Source organism: Eptatretus burgeri, chromosome 4 (genome assembly GCF_056783735.1).
Source record: "Eptatretus burgeri isolate ZD-2024b chromosome 4, Ebu_testis_v1, whole genome shotgun sequence".
Classification (NCBI taxonomy): Eukaryota; Metazoa; Chordata; class Myxini; order Myxiniformes; family Myxinidae; genus Eptatretus; species Eptatretus burgeri.
Window position 1 is genome coordinate 101,691,990 of NC_140964.1, and position 12,483 is coordinate 101,704,472.

A 12,483-nucleotide genomic window follows, 5' to 3' on the forward strand; every position below is an offset into this window, starting at 1 on the left:
ACAAAAATTTAAAGGAAATAACTCTCAAAACAAAACTAAAACAAGTGTTAAAGTTACTCCATCTTTCATTGTTACAAAGACATTCGCTACTCGTAAATATGAAACGTGACTTAAATTTAGGAAGTTAACAACGAATTGAGGAAGGAATTTTAACTCCAACAACAAAGGACCTGTTGCTTGTTGTTTGCCACAGCACAGATCATGGACTTTAAATAAATAAAAATAACTTCATGGTCCTCACCAGCTCGATCGACTTCTCGTCGTTAAACTTTTACCTTTTCAAGGTTATGTTTTGCTAAAACAATTGAGCAATTCTAAAAAAAAAAGAAATCAACATTTTAAAATTAAATAAAAGTGAATAAAAAGGTTTAAAATACTTTTAAGAACAGTTGAGTCAAGGATTGAGAACACCAAGTGCCAACCACTGGGTACATGGCATGTGAGACTCACATGAGACTCAGCAATGCCTCCCCCCCCACCCGCCAACCCCAAAAAGCCCGCACATGGAAGAGTGGACAACTTCCTCTGCAATTTACCATCTTCCATTGATGGAAGGAGAGAAGCATATTGTCCTTGACAAACAGGAGTGAGTGCGAAAAACAACCGATGCCACCAAATATACACTACTGTCACATGCACATAGACTACGAACACTACACGAGTAAAATAACATGCATCAAATGATACTGTCTAATACACCATGGGCCAAATTTACAAAAGGAATTTAAGAGTTCAACTGTACATAATCGTGCGATGATCACCAGTTCAAAGTTAATCACCAATCACCGAAGAGCGATTATATCTAATGCAGATCAAAGCCTAATCACAAGCGTTGAAATAACAAAGAAATTTCTACACGTCGCGTCTCGGACAGTGAATTTAGGAGTGCTTGAATTAGCTCAAGAGGAGGCAGAAGGGGATATGAAGAGGGCAGTTTGCCAACATGTATTGAGAATCTTCAAGGATAGATGCAATCCTCTGAAGTAGTACGACAATCAAATTTGTCAGGCTTCTCCCGTATTGGATTGTTCCTTGGTGAGCTTCGATTACTTCGATTAAACCCATTCGTTGATCTCATGAAAATTTGTCTCCTCTTTTTTTTTTTTTTTAAATTTTGTCGGCATGTTGTCGTCAATTAAACACAAACTAAAAATTGACATAGTGAGGCCAATGCAGAGTCATTTAGGTGAATTGGTAAGCTAACCTCTATATGGCGCACTGAACAAAAGAGATGTTTAAAAGGCAGTGAATCATAACTTAGGCACACACAACTAATCAGCTCTTTATCTCCCTTTGTAAATTGTTATTTAAACGGAAAATTATCTGTGCCCATACAACGATGTTTTGTCACCGTTTAAGGGTTAGACGCGTGTTAGTAAGACGCTCTCGCTAAGCATCTTTCGTAAATTTGGCCCCAATTGTTTGGGTTACCAGGCAGTTGATTTTAAGAAAGTTGTCTAAATAATTTGAACACAAAACTCAGCTCAAAATCTGCAAGTAAATAAGTTTAAAGGACAAGGTGAATCCAGGGACAACAGGTAAGAAAGCTAAAGTTGTTTTTATGAGGGCTAATCCCGATGGTGTTTTGCATGCATGTGCCAGAGGAAAGCAATAACTACAGCTCAATTTTCACTTGCACAGGCATCAATTACCTTGGCAAGCCGAGCACGCTTCACCAGGTCATTGAGTTTGCGTATAGCAGCATTCCTTGGTAGTCCCTGGATATCCCGGAACAGGTCCTGTGCTTCCATCTCAAAGAGTCGCCGGTTGTCTGCCATGAGTAGTGGCTGGGCCCAGAATGAACCGATGTAAACCCTGACGACTTCCGGAGTGTTGATCACCTTGCCCAATGACCACATGAGTGCACCGTACACCCTCATCAGTTGTTGCGTGTCTATTTGGTCTGCTTTGTTCAGAACCACCCTGATCTTCTCGTCATGACCTTTGATGGTTTGAATCACCTCCGAGAATTCGTCAGAAATGTCCAACTTGTGGGCATCAAATAGCAAGATGATGCGGTCGACTCTTTCAGCAAACCAAGCCAAGACAGCCGAGAAATCGTAACCTGGGTGCAATAAAATCATCAATTAGAGTGAGTGTGTGTGTGTGTGTGTGTGTGTGTGTGTGTGTGTGTGTGTGTGTGTGTGTGTGTGTGTGTGTGTGTGTGTGTGTGTGTGTGTGTGTGTGTGTGTATGTGTGTGTGTGTGTGTGTGTGTGTGTGTGTGTGTGTGTGTGTGTGTGTGTGTGTGTGTGTGTGTGTGTGTGTGGCCATCTAGTGCGGAAAGAACAAACACAAACACATTCACTTTTGAATGAGACCCTCTCACAAACAGACATCAGTCACCCATCAACACTTGAGTCTTAATCAAACATGCATTTCCCCCATGTTTTTCTCAGGTTGATCTGTTCCACACCAATCAAGTGAAGATTAATTCAACATGTGCATGTATTATAATCAGAGAACAGCAGACGCAACATGCAAGGGTACAAATTAGCCATCATTTCACCGAGAAAGGAGGCAAGCATTTAACAGCCAATGGGAGTAGCACCGTGGAAATGAAGAGCGGAATTCTTGTTGACTTAAATCAGTGCCTTGTGTCAAAGGCACACTGCATGAAGGTAACTCAGCTTTGATTAAAACTTTCTGCCAGAGTAGTCTTTGCCAAATAAATCATGACATAATAAACATGTCAACTTGTTTATATATATATATATATATATATATATATATATATATATATATATATATATATATATATATATATATATATATATATATATATATATATATATATATATATATTGTTGTGGTTGACGAAATTCACAAACCACCATTCAGGTCCCTTAGGTGAGACATCTCGGTAAGTATATGTGTAGTTAGGCCCAAACCCGTTGTCTAGAGGGAATAAATGTCATTCATGAGGGCTGCGACTCTTCAGGATAGCCGTTTTTCTTTTACTATCTTTATTTTGGACCAGCCGCCATTATAACCACCACCAACCACGTCTCAACAGCCATCACAACAACAACCACCAACCACAACGCCACTTCACAACAACAACCACCAACCACAACGCCGCTTCACCACAACCGCCACCACCTTTACCGTCACAACTCGCCACCATCGCATCACCGTCATCTCGCGCCACTCGTGGGCACCGATGCTGGACTCGTGCGGGGCGCGCACCGAGCAGCCTGTTCAGAAACATCACGGACCTTCCGCAGAAAAACGGATCAAAAACGACTCACGCCCACTTTTGTTCCGTCCAATCGGTGAGCGAGGGGCGATTTGGCCCCGCCTCCAGGGCGTTGGAGGGCGGTCGCTATATGCAAATTCATGGATCAAAAAGCATTCACGCCCACTTTTCCTCGGGCCAATGGGGAGCGAGGTGAAAGGTCGGAGGCAGAGGGTCAAAGATGAAAGAGCGAAGCCACGGGGCTTATAAAAACGACTGCGTTCGTCAGACGAGTTCAGTTGGAAGTGGAGAAGAGAGCAGTTCGCAGTTAGCAGTTCGCAGTTAGCAGTTCGCAGTTAGCAGTTCGCAGTTGGGAGTTCGCGGAGTCGGAGTGAAGAGGACGGAGCTGTGGAGAGGCGGCGGCGGCGAAGGCGGACGAGGGGGTGCTTGCGTCGGATTCGGGGAACTGCGGAGAGAAAGGCCGGCGGCGCGACCGAGGTCGTGGTGGAGACGCTCGTCGCGGGACCCGAGATTTTGTGAAATCCTCCTTTCCCCGAGCATCAGCAACCCCCTCCTGTTTCCCCCCCGCGCTGAGATAGTGCGACAAAGGGGGCCCCCTTCCCACCCCCTACCAGACACTGTCCGCGAGGCCCGCGGAGTTGAGGCACCACCGCCGCTCCGCGTCTCATCATCAGACGGGTAGGCCCGACACGGTCTCGGCCCCAGGCCCGCCTACCCCCTCATCCTGGAGGGTGGTTCTCTTTTCTTTTGCTTTGGGAATGTGTGTTGTCGGCGCCGTCTGTGAAGTAAAATTGTATAAGTGTTGCAGTGTGCCCGGTAGTCGGATAGATCTGCATTGTTGCATTTGCTTTTTGTCTTCTTCTTTTACATGTGCTTTTGGTGGAATTGTAAATGTGTGCTTTCCGTTCATCGCGAAATAAATGTGCTTATTGTTGAACTGTTTTCCCGCTTCGCTTCGTCATTTCTTTCATTGAATCCCCATCTTGCTTCACGTAAAGGGTTGGTCGTGGGCTAAGACGCCCGATAATTAATCGAACCGTCGAGGCCGACGAATAACACCGCTCGGTTATCCCGATAGTACGGAACGGGTCGCTTAAGTGGCCCGTGTCCGAAGTCGACCTGCGGCGAGGTGCGATCGCCCGGTCTACCCTCCGTGTGGGTACTTAGGTAGGTCGAATTTGGCGAGCAACCCTATCCCACGCGGGGGCCGATTGGCTCGATCGCGGTGAGACCGAAAGGTCCACCTGTGACTGGTTCCCGGCGTTAGTCCGAGAGGGTCACGACTGGATTGTCCGTCCGGTGGGCGACATGCCGCGATTCGAGTTACGTGGCCGTCAGCACGCCGGCGGGCGCGAATCCGCAACAATATAATATATATATATATATATATATATATATATATATATATATATATATATATATATATATATATATATATATATATACAGTATCTCACAAAAGTGAGTACACCAAGCACAAATATGTAAAGAATTCAGTGTAACTTTTTAAGCAGCTGTGCGAGAAGCAAAAGCTTAGAGTTGATGACAGAGTAGACATTCTGCAATCTGTATGCAGGCACAAAACTGCCATTCCATAAAAACAATGTGGCATATTACGAATATTTCTGAAAGAGGAGGCAACAAAAGCGAGTACACCCCTGCTATTGTCTGCACAATAAGTAAGTCAAGCATGGTAAAACAGCTTCCATTTTCATCATTTTCTGCATATTTAAGTCAAAGAGTGTTAAAGGTACAAATATGCACCAAACAATACACACAATGTCCATGAAGAAGTGTACTTAATGCAGTAATTGTCTATATGCTTGCTGAAGAAATAATTGCATCGGAAATACTGTACCAATCGCCATTGAGAAAGTAGCATGGCTTCTCATGGAAAAGAGCTCTCGAAAGATGTCAAATATCGAATCGTTGCCCTACATAAAGATGGCCAAACAAGAAGAACAGTGCTTCTTTGAAAGTAAGCCCCAACACCGTGGCCAAGGTCATCCAGAGGTTCTCCAAGAAGTGTACAATAATGAGTTGCGCTCGCCAGGGCAGACCAGCAAAGATGACTGCACGTACTGTTCGCCAAGTTCAGAATCTAGTCCTCCAAGACAGACAACAAAGTGCCACCAAGATTGCTGAAGAGATTTCTACAGCTTCTGGCCAGTCTGTTAGTGCGCAAACCATACGTCGCACACTCCATCGTATCGGGTTGCGTGGGCGTCGTCCAAGGCGTAAGCCTCTCCTGAAGCAGAGCCACAAGAAAGCTCACAAACAGTTTGCTGAAGCACATCAATCGAAGCCCCTGTACTACTGGCAACATGTCCTCTGATCTGATGAAACGAAGATCAATTTGTTTGGATCTGATTGAGTGCACCGTGTTTGGCGGCGACCTGGGGAACAGTACCAAGACAAGTGCGTCTGCGTTATCCCTACTGTCAAGCATGGTGGTGGTAGTGTCATGGTTTGGGGATGCACGAGTGCTGCCGGTACTGGAGAGCTCAAGTTCAGAGGGAAACATGGATTCTATGATGTACTGTGACATCCTGAAGGAGAAGATGTTACCCTCCCTGCGAAAACTTGGGAGAGGAGCTGTATTTCAGCACAAAAACGATTGGAAGCATCGTTCCAAGCAGACAACTGCCTTTCTGAAGAAGTCGAAGGTCAATGTGTTGGAGTGGCCAAGCATGTCACCTGATCTAAACCCAATAGAACACCTGTGGGGCATCCTGAAATGTAAGGTTGAGGGACGAAAGGTGTCCAACATCACGCAACTTCGAGAAGTCATTGCAGAGGAGTGGAACAGGATCCCAGCAAAGCCATATGGAACACTGGTCAACTCCATACAGAGTAGAATAGCTGCTGTGCTCAAAAACAATGGTGGACACAAAATACTAAAAACAATAACACTTCAATGTGAGAAAGTACAAAGGGTGTACTCACTTTTGTTGCCCCCCCCCCTTTTCAGATACGCCCAGTAGGCCACATTGTTTCCACAGAATAAATATTTTGGGCCTGCACATTTATGACAATGTCGACTCTATCATTTAAAATACATCTAAATAAAAAGTTACAACAAAATATGTACATTTTTGTAAAGGGTGCACTCACTTTTGTGAGATACTGTGTGTATGTGTGTGTGTGTATATATATATATATATATACACATATATATATATACACACACACAGACTCAAAGGGCGGAGGAGCTCTTTGTGAACCAACGGCCATCCATATCTAGTGCCCAACTGTGTCTGCGGACGTCCTCCTGCAGTTGGGTTACTTTAATTAGGAGGTTGGTGGCAGGATTTGCACTCCGGCCACCATAAAACCCTTCATTCTGCAAAACGCAAAAACGCAAAAAAAATCTGAAAACCCACTCCGTGGGAGTACCTCCTGCGCAGCTTCCCTTCGCAGGGCAGCTCACCGGATGACGGGATTGGGGCAAAGCCTTCGGGACCCCCAATCTTTGATGATAGGAGGGAAACCATGGGGTAACATCCCTGGGTCAGATTGCGGGAGAGCGTGTCAGAGTGGTGCTGAGGTGTCGTCCACCAGACGGCGGTCACCTTGGGTTAACCTGAGGCAGTCCCTTCGGGTGGGTGCCTGGAATGTCCTATCCCTAAGAGAGGATGATCACCTGTCTCTGTTATCATCTGAGCTCAAGCGTTTGGACATCGGGATTGCAGCTCTCTGAGGTTCGGAGACCGGATTGCGGCGAGATAATGGTGGGTGGTTACACCTACTATTGGTCTGGTCGCTCTGATGGTTACCATACCCAAGGAGTTGCTGTAGCTGTGTCCAATAAGCTGACCCCAATGATAATAGAGGTAACACCGGTCAACGAGCGTATTATGAGATTAAGGATTCGTCACTCCTTAGGTGTCATTTCCCTGATCTCTGTTTATGCTCCGACTGAGGCGAGTGATCTCACCGTGAAGGATGCATTCTACGCCACGCTCGAGTCTGTGGTTGATCAGTGCCCCAGACGAGATACACTTCTAGTCTTGGGGGATTTCAATGCATCGACTGGAAATGATAGGGATGGTTATGAGGTGTGTGTTGGTCCCCATGGGTCAGGAACTATGAACCAGAATAGCACTAAGTTCCTTGACTTTGCAAGAAGTCATGGACTTAGGGTGGCTGGTTCATGGTTTCAGCGCCCACAAGCTCATCGCTGGACTTGGTATTCCAACGCTGGCGGTGTGGCAAAGGAGATTGACCATGTCCTCATTGACGGACGTTGGAGGATGATCCAGAACTGCAGGGTCTACCGGAGTGCTCAGTTCCTCAATACTGACCACAGGCTTGTTGTAGCAACTCTAAAGCTGCACCTTAAATCCTGGAGAATGGTACCATCCCAGCCTCGGCTGAATGTTGGCAAGCTCAGGGATGAGAGAGTAGCTGAGGAGTTTGTGAACAGGCTGAGTGGACACTTGGGGGGTCTGGGTGCTTTGGGGGGTCTGGGTGCTTTGAAGAGTTGTGGAGTGCCTTCAAGACCACCGTCCTTGATGTTGCCGGTGGATGTCTTGGAACTCACCGCAGGGCAAAGAAGAATTTTGTCTCTCAAGGGACAATGGATACCATTGACCAGAGTCGCAGGGCCAGGCTGAATGGCAGAGCTGAGCTGTTCAGGGAGCCAAGGCGTAAAACTGTACGTGCACCGAGGGTGGACAAGGAGGCCTATGTGCGAGGAATCTGTGAGGGGGTAGAGCATCACCTGTGGAAAGGTGATTCTCGTCCCGCTTACAAGGGAATTCGCGCATTGCATTCATCCAAGCCCATCCCTCGGAGCACTGCAGTTAGAGCAGAGTGGTAGGCTCTTGACAGAGGAGTCTGAAGTGAAGGCCCGCTGGGCCGGTTACTTTGAGCGGTTGTACCAGGCTGATCCCCCAGCTGTCAAGTTGGACGTCAACGGTGTTACAATCCCTGTTGCTGACCCTCGAATCAACTGTGGTCCACCTTCGCTTGTGGAAACACGGGCTGCGGTGAACCGGTTGAGACGGGGCAAAGCTCCAGGGATCTGTGGCATCCATGCTGAACTTCAAGGCTGGTGGAAATGCTGCACTAGTGTCGTTGCATGCAGTTTTGTGCTCTGCCTGGAACACAGGCATCATCCCAACTGATTGGAAGAGGGGCCTTGTTGTTCCTCTCTGGAAAGGGAAGGGTGATCGCCAAGACTGCAACAACTACCGAGGGGTGACGCTGCTCTCAGTGCCGGGCAAGGTCTTTGCTCGGATAATTCTTGATAGGGTTCGCCACCATCTGCTTGAGCACCAGCGTCCAGAGCAGTCAGGCTTTACACCAAAGAGGTCAACAAATGACCATATCCTTGCTCTTCGTGTCCTCACCGAACGCAGACGAGAGTTTCGGCAGGGGCTGCTTGCAGCCTATGTTGATCTCTGTAAAGCGTTTGATTCAGTGAATCGGGATGTCCTCTGAAGGATTCTTGGTCTTAGTGGGGTGCCACCAAAACTGATCGATCTGATGTCTGAACTCTACTCTGGTACTGAGAGTGCTGTAAAGTGTGGTGATACCATCTCTGACTTATTTCCAGTTGTTACTAGAGTTCGTTAGGGGTGTGTACTGGCCTCCACACTTCAGCACTTGTCTTCTATTCTTCTTCTTCTTCTTCCGGCTGCTCCCGTGAGGGGTCGCCACAGCGGATCATCCGTATGATCCGCATAGCGATTTGGCACGTTTTACGCCAGATGCCCTTCCTGACGCAACCCTGGTCGCCTCTTACGACACAGGGATATGGTACACCTATTTTAACCGGGGTATACACCGGCCCAGAACACTGGTACTCACTTTGCCGACCTCGGAAGGATGACAGGCTGAGTCAACTCCGTGGTGTATTAATTCAGTGGCCCAACGGGGCTTGAACTCAAGGACCTTTTGGATCCCAAGCCGCTGCCCTAACCACTGCGCCAACACCAGGCTTATCACTTCAGCACTTGTATGGACTGGATTTTAGTGAGGATGTCGGAGAGATCAAGCTGCAGTGCATCGTTTGGGAATGTCAAGATCTCGGACCTTGATTTTGCAGTCATCTTTGCGGAGACTTTAGATATCCTTTTGAGGGCCCTCGAAGTGCTGAATGAGGAGTCGGAGCCACTGGGATTACGGGTTTCTTGGGTCAAAACTAAGATCCAGGCTTTCGGTGACATCTTGGATGCTGCTGTCCTGTCTGTGTCTGTTTGTGGTGAGGATGTTGAGGTCATGGAGAGATTCACTTACCTTGGCAGTGATATTCATGTCTCTGCTGGCTGTGAGTCAGAGGTCAATAGACGTCTGGGTCGGGCCTGGGGAGTCATGGATTCACTGGATCAAGGGGTGTGGCGCTGCCGGTACCTGTGCGGGAGGACGAAAGTCCGAGTCTTCAGGTCCTTGGTACTTCCAGTCTTGCTCTATGGATGCGAGACTTGGACTCTGACCAAGGATCTGAGATGGAGACTTAATTCCTTTGGTACCAGGTCTCTTCGGAGAATCCTTGGCTATCGCTAGTCGGATTTTGTGTCCAACGAGCGGTTGCTGAGAGAGACTTGGATGAGATTTGTTACCTGCATAGTCCGTGAGTGTCAGTTGCGGCTGTATGGACATGTGGCTCGTTTTCCTGACGCTGATCCTGCTCACCAGATTCTCTCTGCGAGGGAGTCTCATGAGTGGAGGAGGCCAGTGGGCCAACCACGTACCTCGTGGTTTCAGCAGGTTGACCATCATCTCAAGAAGATGCGGATGGGCCTGGCATCTGCCTGGGGGATGGCAAGACGGAGGCCCCTGGAGTACCGGCAGAAAGTGGACGCAGCGACACGCTGTTCTGGCACATGCTCCCATACCTGACCTGACCTAGCGTCCTGTGTCGAGGCCCAATTCGAGCCTCAAAATGGCCTCCTCAGATTTCAGCGATCGACTAACCCAAAGTGGGTCCAGCAGCCCACAATGAGACCAAGGGATGGGTGGTGCGGAGGGGTACACTTCCTATCTACCCTAACATTTATTCCTTAAACTACCCCGGGGATTTAACAAGCGCCTCTCGCTTAAACTATCGGTTCTAACAACCAAGATTCCCGTCGCCTGTGTTGGTGCCCTCCCAATTTTGGGCCTTGCCACCCCCCCCCCCAATTTTCCTCCCGTGCCCTCACACGGTCTCATGGCTGGGACGCGTGGCTCAACTGGCAGGAACTCCCCCTCTGCCGAACTCTAACGATGGCACTCCCGGGCACGACACTGCCTCCGAGCCTACCAGCTCACTAAACACTGGGGAGTGCCCTCTCTGGCAACTCCCCCTCCGATGCCCACGTGGCGTGTTGGCGCCCCGGGTCCCTTTCCGAGGGTCGCCCGTGCCCAGTACACTGCCCCCGTGGCATATGGCGCTCCGGGCCCCCGCATCATGCGGGCGCACCCATGCCCACAACACTATCCCGGCCCCCCATGGGCCCTTGGCCTACCGCGGCCGACTAGCTCGGTGCCCGGAGTAGCCACTCAGCGATACTCACCGTTCGTAGCCACGCTCCCAGCCCGTCAACAGGGCTCCTGCACCCCTCCAAACGGGTATCGAGCCTACTTTCCCACCAGCAACAAAACGACCTCCATTTTTGTCAATTTGACTAACCCCCTAACTCACATTACTCTGACCCCAGGGTCCCTTGGGTGGGAATCACTCCTCCTACCATGCATTCCACAATCACTCCATACTCAGGCCCACTGGCCTCACTCACTCATCATGTTCCCTTCCCACACATCGCTGATTTCTGCCATCCTGCTCACTACATCCCCTAACTACCTCGTGCTCCCACGTCGTCCCTTAAACTACAGCACGTTCTATTTAACCTACGTAGCTAAGCTACGTCCCCTCGACACATCCAAAGTCTGTCACTGTCCTCAAAATCCTCAAAAATCATTTTCCCATCCTAAATCTCAACTAAAATCCCGCTAACTAATCCATTCCACGGGCTCCATGAGGACTTACCCCTGCCCCATGAAGCCGGTCTAACACTAACCCTTCGCCCTAACTAGTGTTACCCTGTGCCCGAGTAGGGGGGGGGGGTTCCACCCCTTTGCCCAGGGAATCCTGTTCACCCAAAGCGAGGCTTGCTTTTTTTTTAAGTGCGGGCACACCAGCGCGGCAACTCGCAACCTGCGCTTTCTTTTACCCCGTGACGTCATGGCAGCTGTTCGCGCTTGGTGCACCTCGTCCCTTCTCGGACAGTACCATCCGGCAGGGGTCTCCCCTCCTGCCGGATTCCAACCCTATGTGCAGCCATGACGTCACCCTGCACATAACAAAAAGCAAGCCTCACGTTTCAAGGGGTTCCCCACGCGAGCACGTGCTCTGCCCGTCCGTAACCTGCGCCGTGCGCTCTGCGAACAGAACACACTGCGCAGGCCACATGGAGCTTCACACACACACACACACACACACACACACACACACACACACACACACACACACACACACACACACACACACACACTTGCATCCATGCTATGAAAGTGTTGCAGCACGCACTTCACCACGCTCGTGTACACACACCTCGACACCATACACGCCGGGACAACCACGCTTGGGATTCGTGCCACCTCAATGGGTTCCGGGGCCTCCATACCCCCCAAGCTCAGCGTGCACCCGTTCGCAGCAGTCGGGCCTGACAGCCGTTGCACTCCCTCTCAGCTCGTTCGCCCCAGCACGTGGCGTCGCCATTTTTTCGCCCGCGGTCCGCGTTTTGCTGCACACCAATGCCATCATGCCCGCCCACAGGCCTCGCCCTATTTGTTGCATCTCACCCCGCATTGCTTTCATGTTTTCTTTCATTTGTTGCGCATTCGTTTCTATTCGCATTCATTTTGTTTGTGTTTGCTTCCATTTGTTGCGCATTCGTATCCATCTTGTTGTTTCGTCCGTTATTCATTTCCGCCAGCATTGCAAATAACTGCGCCATGTCGAGTGCACTCGTCTGAGCCGATTCAGCGAGGATTGGGGGTGGGGGGTTGGTGGAGGAGGGAAGGGGAGGTGTCATCACTGCGGCCGCTGCCACGCCCATTTCGGGTTCTGGGTCCGTTTGTGGGGGGAGAAATTGTTCCTGCACAATAAACATTTCCTGCTCGGGGATTTCATCCTGGGCCATGGATTCTACCAATTCTACATCCATCTCTAATACCCCTGGCTCCCGTTCGCCTTGAAATGCCATCTCATCCCGTGGAATAAATAATTTTTAAAATCGCTCATGTTTGGTGCGAATTGGGGGTCGCTCCACTCACCCTTGAACTGATTCCCGTGAATT

At 49.2% G+C, this 12,483-nt stretch overlaps 1 protein-coding gene across 1 annotated transcript in view; it reads right to left on the bottom strand.

Annotated features, from left to right (window-relative positions):
• LOC147028775 (EH domain-containing protein 3-like) overlaps nucleotides 1-12,483 on the bottom strand; it is a 31,533-nt gene that overhangs the window by 8,338 nt on the left and 10,712 nt on the right. Inside the window, exon 3 of the mRNA XM_085879493.1 lies at nucleotides 1,653-2,065. Within this exon, the coding sequence (XP_085735619.1) occupies nucleotides 1,653-2,065 (413 nt within the window). The remainder of the gene's footprint in view (nucleotides 1-1,652; nucleotides 2,066-12,483) is intronic.